Source organism: Cucurbita pepo, chromosome LG16 (assembly GCF_002806865.2).
Source record: "Cucurbita pepo subsp. pepo cultivar mu-cu-16 chromosome LG16, ASM280686v2, whole genome shotgun sequence".
Classification (NCBI taxonomy): Eukaryota; Viridiplantae; Streptophyta; class Magnoliopsida; order Cucurbitales; family Cucurbitaceae; genus Cucurbita; species Cucurbita pepo.
Genome location: NC_036653.1, coordinates 901,433 through 920,462, shown reverse-complemented (window position 1 = coordinate 920,462; position 19,030 = coordinate 901,433). Strand labels below are relative to the sequence as shown.

The 19,030-nt window shown below is 36.9% G+C and overlaps 1 protein-coding gene across 1 annotated transcript; it reads right to left on the bottom strand.

Annotated features, from left to right (window-relative positions):
• On the bottom strand, positions 1-5,455 carry LOC111777713 (terpene synthase 10-like). Its single transcript, XM_023657434.1, has 13 exons — positions 5,322-5,455; positions 4,730-4,858; positions 4,373-4,637; positions 3,893-4,268; positions 3,562-3,780; positions 3,154-3,292; positions 2,812-3,060; positions 2,429-2,734; positions 1,572-1,972; positions 1,241-1,459; positions 833-971; positions 491-739; positions 1-413 (listed from the first exon to the last, which is right to left on the bottom strand). The coding sequence occupies exons 1-13, from the start codon at positions 5,391-5,393 to the stop codon at positions 102-104; spliced, it is 3,075 nt and encodes a 1,024-aa protein (XP_023513202.1). The 5' UTR covers positions 5,394-5,455; the 3' UTR covers positions 1-101.
• Between the last annotated feature and the right edge of the window lie 13,575 nt (positions 5,456-19,030).

Sequence of the window (19,030 nt, the reverse complement as noted above, 5' to 3'; positions counted from 1 at the left end):
TGGGCTAAAAAAAAAATAATAATAATAATAAAGTTTACATACCTTACTTGAAAAATAAGTAATAAAACCTTATAACTCATAGAATCTTTATTCGAATCAACTTATTGTCGGTTATAATTACAAATCATAACCGGCTGAACTAGAATAGACAATATACGTTCCTTTGTTTTGTTGTGATTTATGATATGTCCATCTTCATATTGATACATACATTGAGCTATTCGAGCAAGATCTTTGGGCATCTTCATGAATGTTTGAGAGGATACAAGTTTGTCATCTTCAAATTCATTTAACTTCTTCCATAACTCATCTATTAAATGTCGTATATACTCTCGAGCATTTCTCTCTGAAGCATCTGTCTCATTCACATAACACTGAATCGATTTTGGAACATCACCAATATTTTGTTCCTTCTAAATGATAAGTTATCATAAAAAAGTGTTAGCTTAGAACATTCACATAAATGTATGAAAGGTTGTTATTCACGTACCAACGGAGTCAGGAGGTCATTTGCAAGTCGCATGATTGTTGACGACCAACGAATTATGTCGGGATATTCTGTCAATCTCTCTAACTCAACCTTTGTTATTTGAGGTGATACAAAAACATATGAATGCACTAACATAATTGGTCCTGCTACTGAAATCCACGCATTATCGATATATTCTTGCATTGTTGGTCTGTAACCACTGTGATACCAGTTTGACTCGAGCAGATAAGATTTGCATAAATCTAACCACTGCACCATAAGGTTTTGGGATAATAGTTTAGACAATAATATAATGTATTTTAGTTCATTTGAAAATCTGAAATTCTCACTGTGGCTCCATACCACTTTCTTGAGGTATGGCATGACATCAACTCCATGATTGCTTAGTGCGTCAGAAGCAATCTCATCTATCGAATTGTAGAGAGTAAGAAAACATTGTTTCATATATTCAGGAAGTTGGTCCATTGCAGCAATATCCCACCTAAATTCACCATTAAGAAGAGAATTAATAACGTCTATAGAATTATCAAGTGTCGAACTAAGAAGTTGTGAGTATCGAAAGTGTAGTTAAAGGTGACTCAACTGTCTTACAAAGGGTGTACTTTGTTCGAGGACTTTGAAGAATGAGTTGAGCCTCAATTAAGAGCCGGTTGTTTGAGGGCTCCATAGGCCTCAAGAGAGACTCTATGATATAATTTGTTCGAGGGAATGATGAAGAAAATAGCTTGGTGGAAGAAAATGAAGACTTACTTCTCTATAGCGTTTGTAAAGAGTTCCAGTTCATCCAATGTGCCATAGACATCGTAAACATCATCGATCATTGTTATCAATGCCACAAGTTTCGTACCCATTCTCCTAAAATATTCAAGATCGGGTTCGTATCCCATACCTATTGTCCAAAAGAAGTTTTCCATCAACTGATCTCTTGCAAAGCTCAACTTTTTTCCGAGCTCCGTTTTTTTCCACCAACTTTGATGCACAAAAAGAAAAGAAAAAAAAAAAACACGTTGAAGTCCTTAAATATCAATGAACCACTTGAAAAAAATGGCCTCATTTAAAATATTTTAGATATCATACTTACCGCGACACATATTTAAGATCTTCTTGATAGATATATTGTAGCATGTTAAAATCAAGCTTAACAATTTCGAGAAGAGCAGGATTCACGCTTTCTTTTCTCTCATATATATCTATGAACCACCTTGCCTCCAATCTTTGTACCTTCCAATGCAAGGGAAGCTTCAAGGCATTCCTTACTATCTCTACTTTGGGTTCTTTTTTGCTTGTTTTGATGTATTTCTTAAGATGGTTGATTGCAAAGCATTTTGCTGCCTCTAAAATACTTTCTCCTTCGGTTGATAAGAAAGAAGCTTCATATAAAGATAATATTCCACTTGTATCTTGAGAAAGGTATGTTTTGAAATTTCTCGTGTCATCTTTGAATGTATTGAAAACCTCTGTCCATTCGTAAAAACTAATATTAGGTTAAGCTATTCGGTTAAAATTATTATTTAATATATGTTGCTAATCAAAGATTCAGCTACTAAATTTTGTAATACGAACCTTCAGACATACTAAATTGATGTTGTCTTAGGAGTCTAAATTTAAGAGATATTGCATGGAGGCTATTCTTCTTCCAGTCGTCTTCATAGGACTTTTTGTTTACTCTTTCTAATATATCTTTAATTTCATTCTCAAAGTGGTATGATATTCCAAGTCTTTGTAAAACGTCAATAAAAAATTGGGTTGTAACAACTTAGGTCACATGTTATAGTTAGATAAACTTCAAACAAAAGTAGTTTCTTAATGTCAAATTTGAGACCACGTAGAATGGGCTAAAAAAAAAATAATAATAATAATAAAGTTTACATACCTTACTTGAAAAATAAGTAATAAAACCTTATAACTCATAGAATCTTTATTCGAATCAACTTATTGTCGGTTATAATTACAAATCATAACCGGCTGAACTAGAATAGACAATATACGTTCCTTTGTTTTGTTGTGATTTATGATATGTCCATCTTCATATTGATACATACATTGAGCTATTCGAGCAAGATCTTTGGGCATCTTCATGAATGTTTGAGAGGATACAAGTTTGTCATCTTCAAATTCATTTAACTTCTTCCATAACTCATCTATTAAATGTCGTATATACTCTCGAGCATTTCTCTCTGAAGCATCTGTCTCATTCACATAACACTGAATCGATTTTGGAACATCACCAATATTTTGTTCCTTCTAAATGATAAGTTATCATAAAAAAGTGTTAGCTTAGAACATTCACATAAATGTATGAAAGGTTGTTATTCACGTACCAACGGAGTCAGGAGGTCATTTGCAAGTCGCATGATTGTTGACGACCAACGAATTATGTCGGGATATTCTGTCAATCTCTCTAACTCAACCTTTGTTATTTGAGGTGATACAAAAACATATGAATGCACTAACATAATTGGTCCTGCTACTGAAATCCACGCATTATCGATATATTCTTGCATTGTTGGTCTGTAACCACTGTGATACCAGTTTGACTCGAGCAGATAAGATTTGCATAAATCTAACCACTGCACCATAAGGTTTTGGGATAATAGTTTAGACAATAATATAATGTATTTTAGTTCATTTGAAAATCTGAAATTCTCACTGTGGCTCCATACCACTTTCTTGAGGTATGGCATGACATCAACTCCATGATTGCTTAGTGCGTCAGAAGCAATCTCATCTATCGAATTGTAGAGAGTAAGAAAACATTGTTTCATATATTCAGGAAGTTGGTCCATTGCAGCAATATCCCACCTAAATTCACCATTAAGAAGAGAATTAATAACGTCTATAGAATTATCAAGTGTCGAACTAAGAAGTTGTGAGTATCGAAAGTGTAGTTAAAGGTGACTCAACTGTCTTACAAAGGGTGTACTTTGTTCGAGGACTTTGAAGAATGAGTTGAGCCTCAATTAAGAGCCGGTTGTTTGAGGGCTCCATAGGCCTCAAGAGAGACTCTATGATATAATTTGTTCGAGGGAATGATGAAGAAAATAGCTTGGTGGAAGAAAATGAAGACTTACTTCTCTATAGCGTTTGTAAAGAGTTCCAGTTCATCCAATGTGCCATAGACATCGTAAACATCATCGATCATTGTTATCAATGCCACAAGTTTCGTACCCATTCTCCTAAAATATTCAAGATCGGGTTCGTATCCCATACCTATTGTCCAAAAGAAGTTTTCCATCAACTGATCTCTTGCAAAGCTCAACTTTTTTCCTAGCTCCGATTTTCTCCACCAACTTTGCATGCACAAAAAGAAAAAAGAAAAAAAAAACACGTTGAAGTCATTAATATCAATGAGCCACTTGAAAAAAATGGCCTCGTTTAAAATATTTTAAATATCATACTTACCTCGACACATATTTAAGATCTTCTTGGTAGATATATTGTAGCATGTTAAAATCAAGCTTAGCAATTTCGAGAAGAACAGGATTCATGCTTGTTTTTCTCTCATATATATCAATGAACCACCTTGCCTCCAATCTTTGTATCTTCCAATGCAAGGGAAGTTTCAAGGCATTCCTTACAATCTCTACTTTGAGATCATCTTCGCTTGTTTCGATGTATTCCTTAAGATTGTTGATTGCAAAGCATTTTGCTGCCTCTAAAATGCTTTCACCTTCTGTTGATAAGAATGAAGCTTCATATAAAGATAATATTCCACTTGTATCTTCAGAAAGGCATACTTTGAAATTTCCCGTCTCATCTCTGAATGCATTGAAAACCTCTGTCCAGGTAAAAATTAATATTAGGTTAAGCTATTCGGTGGAAATTATTATTAACTATATGTTGCTAATAAAAAATTTAGCTAGTAAATCTTGTAATACGAACCTTCAGAAATATCAAAGTGATGTTGTCTTAGAAGTCTAAATTTAAGAGATGTTGCGTGGAGGCTATTCTTCTTCCCGTCGTCTTCATAGGACTTTTTGTTTATTGTTTCTAATATATCTTTAATTTCACTCTCAAAGTGGTATGATATTCCAAGTCTTTGTAAAACGTCAATGAGCTCTAATTGCTCCAAAGGCTCTCCTCTTTCTCCGAGCAGTGTCTTAACTTCTCCTTTCAGTTGGTTGAATCGGCTTTGATATGTTTCTCTCTAAATATTGACATAAAAAGATAGCTCGTTCACGATTATTATCACTATTATGTTGGGTAAGACTATATTGGAATATGCATGTATATTCATACCCTGAATTCATTGTCTAAAGATTGAATAAATTCATCCTCCCACATCGGAGGATTATAATTTGCAGATTGCCTCACAATAACATCATCACTTTGAGCTGATGCTTTGATGCACATCCCACGTTCAATGCCCTGAAATTTACGATTACAATACTCAGTATGTTTACTTTATTTCTTTTAAAATTTAACTCAAAATCACTTAAATAAAATAATGGTCGGTGTAAAAAAAAAACTATCAAATAATAGAGAAAAGTAGAAAAATCCATTTTACTACGAGAATCCGTCTTGAACGGAAAAGGAATTTCCCATTTAGATGAGGAATAGAGGAGGAAGCAGGGCACATTGGTGACGGAATAATTTCATGTCTTCGTCCCTACCTAATTCCCCGCCCCACATCATTAACTATATATTTATTTTAACATATAGTAAAAACGATGTAATATTTAAATAATTAATTTAGTATTAATTCAAATAAAAAAGTAAAAAATATTAAAATCTAAAATTAATGGTGAGACATATTACGAATTTTATAGACTACTGAAAATGTTTTTCTGAACTCATACGTTCGAATCAAAGCACGCTTAATATATATTACCAATACGGGAGAAGGCTGATAGTTTGCAAATCGTCGAACAGCAACGTGGTCGTTGGGAGCTTTCCCGACCATGGAAGCTCCACGGCCGACAGCCCAAAAGACAGACGACTTAGACGCTCGAAGAGGGAGATGGAGAAGAGCCATTGAAAAGATACTTGTTTTGAAGAAATGGTTTAGCTTTTATAATGGTGATTGGTTAACATTTGAGGCCCTTGATTTCCATTGCTTTTATTGGATTTTGTCGGTTTTTGTTTTGTTTGTCAGAATTTTCTGCAGTCGTAGATGGATGGCCACCTCTCCTATCATGGTGGGGTATTGGTAGTAGCAACATCTCTTATCATTTTTAAATTTATCTATGCTTATCTTCAGTCATGGTCAATTTTCACCACCCTTATCTTAAACTAATCGGTATAGATAAGTGCAAATTTATTATTTTATCAAAACCTTAATAAATTAATGTCGGGTCGATAAGTTTGATTTAGTAAAAGAAAGTTACTAGGGTAGAAACTTTAAGAGAATTACTAGCCACTATCAACTTGTAGAGTAAATTTAGAAGAATGATTAGTGCTTTGTTACGAGAATTATTAATAGTTTACAGAAAATTTAGTAAAATTGTTAGTGTTTTCTCTCGTTATAAAGGTTCTTCAATGCGAAGAAACTCTTCTCTCAAGTTGTTCTTTCTATTTTGATTATTTGTTTGTGTACTTCGATCAATGGTCAAAATCAACATCTGGTATCATATCATATCATAAAACATATCATATCATAAACAAAATACCCATATGACATGTGTGGGGCCTTTGGACACATGTCACCATGCATAACACAACTCTTCCAATCATACCAATAGTAAAGGTTACTTACTTGGTTGGCCTTAGTCAAGTTCTCTTTCTAATTTAGCTTGTTTTCATCATTCGAATCCATTCTCAATGATGTCAAGGATTGAACTATTTGAATATTCACTCAATTGCCTTAGTAAAAGTCAAATTCCTAACTTAATTTAATTTTAAAATAAGGTCAAATTCAGCTTCAGGAGGGTAAAAAACGTAGGAATCAATAACAAATTTCGAGACCCAAGTCGAATACATTAATTTTGACTCATTGGAGCCACCGAGTCGAATACAACACCAGATTCAAATTCAATGGACCTCTTCTTCCTCGCCTGATTTGTTCAAAAATACGACTGCATTTCTCTCTCTTCCCGAGAGTTTCTGGCATCCTACTCCACCGTTCTTCCATTCATATCTCGACTACCATGAGTCTGTATCGACTTGCCTTACACTCCACAACATCGTAGTGCCTCGTATGTACCTACTAATGTGAAATTGTATGTTCACTAGCGACTATAGAAAAACACAACGAAGCGATGTGAAGCATGAATGGCTTACCGTGGTCTACTTTGGATTGTTGGTCATTTCTCTTACGGTGTGGTTAGCCCTCTGTTGAATGTTAAACTCGAACTGAGATGTCGTCGGTGTCATAGTTCGAGGAACGAAAATCACTTGTCTTCCATTCTCCTTCTTTGTATACTACACCATCAACTCCAAAGTGAAGCTTGGAGGATGGACTGATATGTGGGGAGGATTTTGTTGTGGTGTGTTAGATAAATCCCTATGTACTGAATGTGATTCCTGTTTTTTAGTTAACTCCAAGTGAGGTAAATGGGAAGTACACGTAGAGTGGATTAGCGTTAGTTAAGTTGCCATTTACTTTTCTATTTTACATAATTTGTTATTTAAATATCCCAACTGAATGAAAAATCATATAATCGAGTCTTCAGCAAATCTCTCCCTCTCTCGTTTTACTTTCCGCTTTTTCTTCGAAGAAATTTTCCTTCGGCCGTTTGTTTTTCGTCAACGTTTTTGCCAGAAGTCGACAAGTGGTATCAGAGCCCAGTTGAAGCCATTTTGTGGTATATCATTACGGAAGAGCAAATCTTATCAATAGTCAAGTTGAATAGCTCAAGTGGTTAGAGCGTCGACCTAACAACACATAGGACTAAGGAGGAATGACTTGCACGCCTAAAGCTCCGTGACGACACTGACGAGAGCAATGGGCCCTCCAGCCGCAAAGGCGGTAAGAAGCCATGGAAATCTCGCGAGCGCATGCGCGGGAAAGTGGCAGATCAAAAGAAGGAGCCGACTGATGACGGGCCAATCCAGTGCTCGTACTGTTGGAAGAGAGGTTACCTGAGCAAGAATTGCTGGAGCAAGCTCAAGAACAAGGAGACGGCCCTCGGCCCCTGAGGAGGACGAGCCGGCTCTTTTCATGGTGAACTGCATCAGTCCTACCTGACATCCCTAATTCCGACTTAACGGTGGAAGAGGTGACCGGAAGACTACGTAACGTCGAGCAGCGGAAGAAAGATACCGCTTCCGCTGTTGACAAGGAGGGTCGTCTACTCCTCACTAAGGAGGAATGACTTGCATGCCTAAAGCTCCGTGACGACACCAGTGAGAGCAATGGGCCCTCCAGCCAGGCGGTAAGAAGCCATGGGAATCTCGCGAGTGCATGCGCAGGAAAGAGGCGGATCAAAAGAAGGAGCCGACTTATGACGGGTCAATCCAGTGCTCGTACTATGGGAAGAGAGGTTACCTGAGCAAGAATTGCTGGAGTAAAGCTCAAGAACAAGGAGACGGCCCTCGGCCCATGTGGCTCAATCTGAGGAGGAGCCGGCTCTTTTCATGGTGACTGCATCAGTCCTACCTGACGTCCCTAATTCCGATTCCAAATCCATGGAGGTAATCGACGACGGCATAACTACTCCGGAGAGTGTCGAACCCAAGGAAGAGCTCCAGCTGTGCATAACAAAGGCACCGGTTGGGGAGCCAATTCAACTAAAGGAGGAGCGAGTGTTCGCTCAAATCGGTGAAAGAGGTGAGCAGCAAGAGCACCGACGATGGGTCCTTGACACGGGGGCAACAAACCATATGACCGAGGCCACGTCTGCATTCTCCGAGCTTGACTCAGAGATTTGCGAGACGGTGAAATTCGGCGATGGCTCTGTCGTCGAGATCGAAGGGCGCGACACCATCCTGTTCGTCGGCAAGGGAGACAAGCACCACAAGCTGACCGGCGTCTGCTTCATCCCGAGGCTCAAGGCTAACATTGTGAGCCTAGGTCAACTCAATGAGGTCGGCTACCACATTTCCATCGAGCGCGGGCTACTTAGGATCTGCGATGATCGACGCTGGCTGCCCACGCAAGTTCGGTGTACGGCAAACCGCCTTTACATCTTAGAGTTTGAGATAGAGCAACTAGTCAGCCTCTCGGCCAAGATCGAAGAGGTATCTTGGAGGTGGCACGCAAGGCATGGGCACCTAAACTTTCCTGCTCTAAAAAAATTACACAAGGAGGAGATGGTGCACGGTTTGCCGGCAATCAAAGGCGTGAACAAGCTATACGACGAGTGCCTCATCGGCAAACAGAGGCGCACCCCCTTTCCGTCTCAGACATCCTACCGCACAGGTGAGCCATTGGAGCTCGTGCACGGTGATATCTATGGGCCCATCAAGCCAACGACCCCAGGCGGCAAGACCCTCTTCCTCTTGCTGGTCGATGACAAAATCCGCTTCATGTGGCTGATTCTGCTGCAAGTGAAAAGTGAGGCAGAATAGGCAATTAAGTGCATTCAAGCACGAGCGGAGGCGGAATGCGGGAAGAAGATGCGGGTGCTGCGCACGAACCGAGGCAAAGAATTCACCTCGGTGAGCTTCGATAAGTACTACGACGAGCTTGGTATGCAGCGGCGCCCTACTCCCCCCAGCAGAACGGGGTGGTGGATCGTCGAAATCAAACCATCATCAGGACAGCAAGGTCATTACTGATGACGGCCGGGATGCCTGGGAGGTTCTGGAGAGAGGTGGTAATGACGGCCATCTACCTCCTCAATCAGTCACCAACGCGAAGCCTCGACGGGAAGACGCCACACGAGGCCTAGTACAATAAGAAGCCAGCGGTACGTCATCTCCGAGCGTTTGGCTGTGTCGCATACATGAAAGACGTGCGTCCCCACCTCGTCAAGCTCGATCCCAGGGGGCTGAAGGTCGTCTTCATCGAGTTGACCCAAGCTCACAATGTTAGCCTTGAGCCTCGGGATGAAGTAGACGCTGGTCAGCTTGTGGTGCTTGCCTCCCTTGCCGACGAACAGGATGGTGTCGCGCCATTCGATCTCGACGACAAAGCTGTCGCCAAATTTCACCGTCCCGCGAATCTCCAAGTCAAGCTCGGAGAACGCAGACTTGGCCCCGGTCATATGGTTTGAATGCGCTTCCGGCTACGAACCCGAAAGCAAGGCGTACAGGTTCTATGATCCTGTAGAGGGGCGAGCTCACGTGTCGCGCGACGTCATCTTCGACGAGAGCACCTTCTGGCAGTGGAACAACGTGCTTGAGGTAGACCACAACTAAAATCAATTCACGGTGGAGTGCCTCGTCACCGAGTCGGAAGGAGGAGGAGGAGCACATCTTCAGGAACCGTTACCGCCACCAACAGTTGCACCCCCTGAACCAGTGGAGTTCGCAACACCACGGACTGCAGATTCAATGCTAGATGCCGATCACGATGATGGTCTGGTGGCCAGGTACCGGAGGATGGAAGACTTGTTGGGAAGAGGTGAACCACCTCGACTGGCGGCGCGCCAGCTCGAACAAGAGGTACCGGAGGTGGAGTCTGGAGGACATACCGCCAGGGACACTGAGCCATAGGGCTCAAATCAGAGTTCAAACAAAATAATGTAGATATACGATAGGGCTTGAGGGGGAGATTGTTAGATAAATACATGGACTTAATGTGATCTCTGTTTTTTAGTTAACCATTTTTTGTTAGGTAACTATCTTGATGCTAAACCCACACAAGTGAGGTAAATGGGAAGTGATCCCTGTTTTTTAGTTAACATTTTTTTTTGTTAGGTAACTATTTTTACGCTAAACCAACACAAACCATTTTTTTTGTTAGGTAACTATTTTTACGCTAAACCAACACAAGTGAGGTAAATGAGAATTACACATAGATTGGATGAGCGGTTAAATTGCCATTTACTTTTCTATTTAAATATCCCAACTGAATCACAAATCATATAATCTGAGTCTTCAACAAATCTCTCCCTCTCTCCTTTTACTTCCACCTTTTTGTTCGAAGAAATTTTCCTTCGGCCTTTTGTTTTTCCATCGACATTTTTGCCAGAAGTCGACATGGTGTGGGGGGTTGGGAACCCGATTCTTGGGGTTCTCCTCGCTAAAAATTGCTTGAGATTTCCGACCAGATTGAATCGCTCTATCCTTTTCTTTTTAACTCATTACAACAATGCTCTAGTACCTATTACTCATGAAGAGTAATTATGCAACATGGTCGATGAAGATGCATGTTAATTTACAAGCACAAGACCTATGGAACACCATCAAGTATGGTAATGGTGTCGAGGAGAGTAAGGATAGGATGAATTTTTCTGTCATTTACCAAGCAGTCTTAGAGGACGTCCTTCTCATGTTTGTAGAGAAGGACTCAACAAAGATAGTGTGGGAGATGCTACAGACAATGTGTTTGGGTGTGGATCGAGTCAAGGAAGTAAAAGTGTAGATCTTGAAGAGTAAGTTTGAGACTATCTACATGATGGACAGTGAGTCAATAGATGATTTTTCCATGAAGTTGACAATGATCGTCACTGGTATCTGTTCGTTATGTGACAAGGTGTAGGAGATCTTCATCGTCAAAAAGTTCCTTCGAGTCGTCCCCCTGAGATTCATATAGATTGTTACCTCCATTGAGCAGTTTGACTACCTCAAAGTTGAGCGAGTCACTAGTCGTCTTAAATTCCATGAGGAGAGATTTCGTAACTATGGCAACTGAGAGGAGGAGAAACTCTGTTGACTTCTGACAATTGAGAGAAAATCATAGACCGAGTAAAAAAATAGCTGAAGGAAATTTGTTGGAAGAAAAAATAACAGAGAGAGAAAGTATGGGCTAAATACAAGACGGATTATTAGTTTCATTCAGTTGATCTATTTAAATAACCATCCTATCATAAAAAAAAATTAGTAGTAGTGGCACAAATATTTTCCACAAAGTTGGCCAAATGGCCGGTAAAAAATACGCTCTTCAATTATACGTGGAGCGTTAATTTAGATATCCAAAAACCAAAAAAACAACTAACTAAGTTTAAGGAAACGTGTGAATAACCTAGATAAGGAAAAACAACTAACTAAGTTTAAGGAAGCGTGTGAATAACCTAGATAAGGAAAAATCATAGCTTTTATCTAACAAACGCCTCTTACTCACACACAAGGAGCGACCAAAACTAACAAAAATGAAAGATGCCGTTGATTCTTCTTTTTTTGAGGTTTGAATGGATGCGATGGCCATAATAAGAAAAATAGAGGTTGTGGGCGTGGACGTGGATGTGAAGGTAGAGAAAGCGAGGGAAAATATCTCACAAACCCATGACAATGCCAATACCTAGAAGAACAAGAGTATGATCAAGTGTTATTTTGGTAGAAAATACGAGTATTATGCAGCGGCCAACAAGAAGCGTGATGAGAAGGCAAACCTCACATTCACGCATGACGAAGAGCTCACATTGATGCTGGCCAAGAAGATGCATAACTTCTTGATTCTTAATGAAGAGAAGGTTACGGTGAACTTCCTTGCAAATTAAGAAGACCGAGTGAGACCAACATGTGGTACCTAGACAACGAAGCAAGTAACCACATGACTGGAGATCGAACGAATATGTATGTTGTGTATAATGTAGCAAATATCTAAAATGCCCTGTTGTATGAGATGTTTTCGTTATGCTAGATAATTTGTTGTGAGAATGTGATTTGTACTCTAGGTGATTGACAGATGAAAAATCATTTTTACTCCCTCGATTCTAACAATTGCTATCATCGTTAACAATTGTTATCATTTTTACCCACTTTATGGTCAAAACTTTGATAACAATTGTGGAGGAAATGGAAAAGAAGATGGAAAGAAAGAAAAAAGAGGAAGCAAGTTCGAAGTTTGCTTCGAACCGAACCACTCGAACGAACCTCTACTTCACACCCAAACTACTAACTGAACCCCAACTTTAGACCTAAAACGAACGACTCGGGAAATAGCATTTTGGAAATATCTACGATAATTAAAGTACTTATCATTCAAGTATGAGGTTGAAAATTCAATTAAATATTATTGTCCACGAAATGTCGACCAAGAAAATAAAGGCGAAAAACTTTTAAAACATGACTTGAGGAGTTGAGGAGTTAAATCGTTGTCCTCAATTTGTCCCACACCTTATTTATCAAAGGGGTCCCATCCAAACAATTGTTATCAAAGTTTTTGTAAAAATATCAATATAATTCAAAAGAGGAATGATTTTTTTATTACTTTAAAATATAATTAGTTATTTATATTTTTATCATTAATTTTCACTAAATAATAAAAGAATTAAATTATTAATAATTTATAATTTTTTTATTACTTTTAAAATTAATTAAAAGAAACCCATCATATTTATTTTAAATTAGTTAATGCATAGGGGTAAAAGTAAAATAAACTTGAAGTATAAAGACTAAAATTAAGTATAATAAACAAAAAAATTAATTCATTAAAATGTTTAGATTAATATTATTTTTTTATTTAATTCGTAATCATTTCCCATGTCGGTTGGAGAGAGAAACGAAAGATTTCTTATCAAGTGTGGAAACCTTTCCTTAGTAGACGCGTTTTAAAAACGTAAGGTTGACGGCTATACGTAAGGGCCAAAGTGGACAATATCTGCCAGTGGTAGGTTTGACTATTACAAATGCTATTAGAACCCGTCACTAGGCGGTATGTCAACAAAAATGCTAGACCCCCTAGGAAAGTTGGATATGACAAGGCGATGTGTTAGTGAGGACGCTGAACTCCCAAGAAAGGTGAGAGGTGGTGTCTTGTAACAAACAACCGAAAGCAGAGAATATTAAATTGTTATCCAAACTTAATGTAAAGAAATAAAATTATATTGTTTCGGACAATGATTTCCAACCATTTTATTATATTACTTAATTTTAGTTAATAATATTTATTATGTAAAATAATTAAAAATAAAAGAAACGTGGACGTCGCTACTTTTTACTATAACTAAAAACACGTGAATGTCCCTATTTTTATTTATGTAAAATAATTGAAAGATTGGTACCCTGATCTCCGACCAGAAATTAAAAATTCAATTTTTTACTTATTAAAGTCAAAATTTTGAAATTTTATTTAGGACTTTTAAATATTGAATTTTGGGATGAGGTAGAAGAGAAAAATGCTTAGAAAATTTCTAAAAATTCAAGGAAAATATAAAAGAAAATTATGCAAGAAGGGAGAAAATCTGTCCAAGCCAACTTTAAGGGGTAAATTGGTCATTTTCACCGTTCGTGAAAATGATCAAGAAAAAAAAAGGAAGAAAGAAGGACAAAGAGAGGAGAAAATGGGGTTTTTAGGGTTTCTAGAGAGGGAAAGTGGAAATCCGATCCAAATAGTGGTTTGGACTCGGAATTTCGCTAAAGTTTCTTCACAAAAAAATGTTCAATGTATTTAGGAGAATCATTTTAGCATTTTGATTTCTCAAATATTTTAAGAAAGGTAACATTTCAGGTGATATGAATTCAACTACTGACCCTTTGCATGTACCCATAGGATCAATTACAAGAAAGAAAGGTTAAGAAGATTCAAAAGGCTTATACATTACATCTTCAAATGCTAGGTTAGTGTACCAGTTGAAACAAATACTTTTGAGCCCAAAAGTCTTTATAGCATTAACATATCAAATCAAGAAAATAATGGGGTGACTGACATTGGAAAGTGATTACAAGACTTTGCATTTAGTAGTTGAACTATCAATTAAGACAATTTATGTATGCCTTATTTTCTTCGATTTGTATTTACTAGTTTTATTGGTAATTGTAGGTTGTAGTTGATAGATGAACTTCATTATGTTTGGGTTATCTTTTTGGCCTATTTAAAGGCATGAAATATTCATGCTTGAGCATAATTGTTGAATACAAACAAAATCTTTGTGTTTTGTTGATACCTTTTTGGTGTTATTCTTTTTCAAACCTTGCATTAGGTTTAATGTTTAAACTGATTCATTGAATTAGTTTTGATCAAGCTAATTCTAGAGTGAGTTGTTGGAATCTAAAAGTGACCATCATAGATTCCAAGTTCGATCTAAGAGTCATTCATCTTCTAACCAGCTCTTGGTTGGAATCAATTCGTTAAGTTAGCTCTCTTTGTGAACGTTTGCAAGGATTCTAGAAGGACCTCTATTTTTGCAAAATCCAGCATTGTTGGCGCTTATCACGAGTTCTTGATATTGATATTTCTTTTAATTTGAGAGGTTTTCTTGAAATTAAGTTGTGAACTTTTGGTATGTTGTTATTGGAGCGATTTTAAGTTTTGTTTCTTTTTTTGTAAGGAAGTTATAGTTGATTCGGACTGGATAGTGTTTTTGCAAACATCATTAAAAATCAAAAAGTTATTAGTTTTGAATGAAATTTGAACTCAATTATTTATTACTATAGTTGACTTTTAATTACAAAAAAAATACGCTCTACAATTTTGGTGAAGAAAGCAAGTTGATTTGAATGTTGGATGAAAAGTTATGAAAATCCAAATAAAATATATAAGAATAAAAATTTCTTTGTATCTGAGTAGGAAGAAGTACATGTGTCGGTGATAGGTAGAGGCAACGAAAATGCAGTGTATAAAGGAAAAATGAAAGAAATCGTGAGAGGAAGGTTCAATCGAGACTCGATCGAGGGACGTGGGACGCAGAGCAGCCAATCCACGGGCGCCATGTGTCAATTCATGAGCGCGAGTATTCCTCCCCAAGCACATGGTACTATTTTAACCTCGTTTAACTTTCGTTTATTAGTTTTTTTTTTTCCTTTTGATTTCAATACTAACCTTAATTTTATTTGAATTAGAACGTACCATAAAGGTTTTTCAAGAATTTTGGAGCCCTAACACGTGGAAAACCTAGCTCGGGAAGGTACGCGTCATCCAAGTAACCACATAAACCTTATGATGTTAGAAATGCATGTTTAGAACTTTGGAATGACGTTTTTGGATGAGGATGTACTATTTGTATGTGATGGTAAAATTAATGTTATGCCTCTAGGTTGAGATCTCTTAGAAGCATGTTGTTTTATGTATTATGCAAACCTAGAAAGAGAATATGCATGACTAGAATACGAGTTGGGCAATATGGATGACCATGTTATGCATAACATAAGAAGATGAACAAAATGCCTCTATAATGAAATTTGTAATGAATGTTGTTTTATATGCTTTCCATTGTGTTGGAAAGAAGGATGGACAACTGCGATCTGTGCTCCGGTTGATTAATGTATGTTATCTCCCTATTGAGCTTGTTTGGTTTTATGTATACATGATATTATAATTTAGCTCTATGTGTTTGACTATGTGATCTCCTTCTAGAGTGTGTTTATCAACACAGAGTTAAGGCGTTAGAGTTAGGTTGTCTAGACAATGACCTAGGTCAGGACGCTTGCAATAGCCTTAGGAATCCAATAAACCTCCTCAACTCCCAAAAAAGAACCAGATGACGTTTAGATTATTATATCTCATGCTTTAGGCGATTGATAGGTTTATCTCCTTAACAAGCATGCACTAGAGAAACTTAATAAGTTTAGGGCACTACAGCTAGTACAGTTTACATGTTGACCTAGGTCAATAGATTTTTAGTGGAATGAATACCAAAGAATCGTGAGCGACAATCAGAAGTCTAGACCTGTGTGTACCCAAAAATTGGATTAGCTCTGAGGAGCTAATTCTGAGTGTCTTAGAAACGAGAGATGATATGTAAATTGCCTAGACACCCCTAATAACCTAGTAGACCTCCACGACACCCAAGTATGATCAAGGTAGCTCTCCAGGCTACAAGCATTGTGAACAGTGTCTTCAAACCCTCCACTACTCTTTCCATCCAGTAATAGTACTATTGAGTCGAGCACAGGGCAATTAGGGTAATGTGAGCTTCAGCTTCGTGGAATGGCAGTGGTCTTCGAAATAAGGCCACTATGTAAATTCGTTCCTAAGAGGGGAAAATGAGACTATGTCGGATAACTCAATAGCTAGTTGGAACATGGGGATCACATCTCCCAAGCTTAAGTGACTTCATGGTACTAAGGTACATTATTCAACATCCTTTGGATGATGTTCAAANTTCTCAAAATTTAATGGGTGAAAAAATATATATTAAAAAAAAAAAAAAAAAAAAAAAAAAATTGGTTGTACTAAGGGGGTAAGACTTATATAACGTGAACTTGCTTGAAACTTGAAGGCATCCCAAATGCTCATATAGCACTAGCGACCACGCTTGAACTTCCTAGAACCCAAAGAAAAGCTCGTAAATATCTACTAAGTTAAGGATGTGACAAAAGCCTACAAGAAGGTAGCTTATTGAGAATATTTTTATACTTACCCTTTTGTCATTTCCTTTTTCAGACGTTTATAGGCTTTCGGTCGAAGTGAGGATTCCAGAGCTGTACAGTCATAGAGGGGGTCGTACCGTTTTTACATTTTGGAGTCTTTTGAATTTTTTTTATAATTGTATCCCAAGCTCGTTTTCACGTTTGTAATATTTGAACAACAACGTCTTATAATTGAATTTAGTTTTGATGTTGTTGATTTCATTTCGATTTAAATTTTATTTGATTTGATTTTTATTTGCTTTTTGTTTCATCTTATAATCTTTACGAGGTCGCATGTTTTTTCATTAGAATTTTATGGGGTCGCATTAACGTTACTGATCATTCACTACATATAGCAAGTTGTCAAGGTCAAAGAATAGAAAGATTGTAGGACATTTACAAACCCCAAACGGGGTAAGACTTAGACTTAAACTTCCTACTCCCAAAAGAAAAACCAATGGATATCTATTAGGTTATGGATTCAATGAGAGCTTACAAGTAGGTAGCTTACTGAGTATATTTTTATACTCACCCCTTCTCTCTTTCTTTTTTCAAGTGTTTGCACGCTGCTAAGAGAGGTGAAGGATCACTCAAGAGTTGTGCTGTCACATAGGGAGTTGTTTTGGAGTATCGGTCCATTTTGATATTTCGGAGCTTTTGTCTTTCGTTTTATTATTGTATCCCAGCCTCATTTCCCTATTTGTAATATTTTGAACTACATAGTTTTATAATTGGATTTAATTTTGATGTTGTTTGCTTAATTTCGATTTAAATTTATTGGATTTTCCTCCTTTATTTTATTTTACTTTTATTTTTATTTGTTTTGAGTTTCATCTTTTAGTCTCATAGTCCAATCCTTGAAAATTGTGACATGATAGGTACATAAATATATATCTTTTAAATGAGTATTTTTAAATATTACTATTTGTTCTAGGTAAGGATAAAACTCCCATGAATGATGGTGTGAGCTGGAGTGGTAGTGTAAATGAAGTTGCTATTAGTTAGAATGAATTTATGTATATATAAGTCCATGACAATGTTTAAATTGAATTAAAATTATGTTTCACAGATAGTAGTCATGACATGCATGTAACAGTGACCTTATTTTAATCGAAAAAATAGAGTCGTTAGATTTGATATCGAAAATATAAGTTTATTGGTTTTGTAGACTAGCCTACAAAGTAGGCCAAAATATTTCCATGACCTTACGACCAAAGCTTCATTACTATCCGGTATGCCTTATGAAGGATAATAAATGATGTTGCTACGTTATGATGTGATTTAATATGCATGAAATGTGAATGTTACATAATGTATTGATGATTTGAAACATTTAGATTTAGTATATGCTTAAAAATGATTTTTGTTGTAGAAGGTTGATGTTTTAATTAGATGCCTCGAATCGTTGAAATAGTAACACTAGTATATGCATAAAAATGATTTTTGTTGAGGAAGGTTAGATGTTTCAATTAGATACCTTGAAACATAAAAAGCAGCCTAGTGTTATGACCTTAGATATGAAAAAAGATGTACCTATATATACTAGTAAATTGCTTCAAATAAAAACAACAAAGGAGGCTTGGTGAATAGTAATATCCTATAGGTTATTACAGATATTGAGAGTGGTAGTTTCCAATGAAAATTTTATCATACAAAGTATGTAAACATGGTATGAACAAGAAAATGAGTGATATTGGTTTACCAAATGGAAAATTTACGAACTAACACCATAAAAGTTTAAACAATGTATATTTGAACTGATTTGTAAATGTCACAAGCGTCTTTAATGGAATTTGAATTTTGAAATTAGTGAAAGGTAGAAAACTCCTTGTGTTTAGCATTAACCGTTAGATTAAAGCCATGTTTGAAAACAACTACAAGTGTGAAAGTTCCAAGGTGATTTAAAAGTATCGAGTTACAGTTTAGATAAGCCGTTACAATCATGGTCAAAATTGTATAGGCATGTATGGAGATAGACTCACATTATGATTCCAAGAATGCTACTTAAGCCTATGAGTGAGAGGATTCACGATGAAGACTAAATCATAGGAATTATTCCGAAATCAACTAGACGTTGTATACCTTGCTAACTTTTTGGATACTTCTATACGATTATGCTTCCTTGCTAACTTTTTGGATACTTCTATACGATTATGCTTCAATAGTGTAACGTGATCAGTTTTCTTTATTTGGCATATCAAGGTTGACCGATCTTGAATAAGTTCTTTTAGCTATATCATAATATTCTAAAGATATTACCATAGT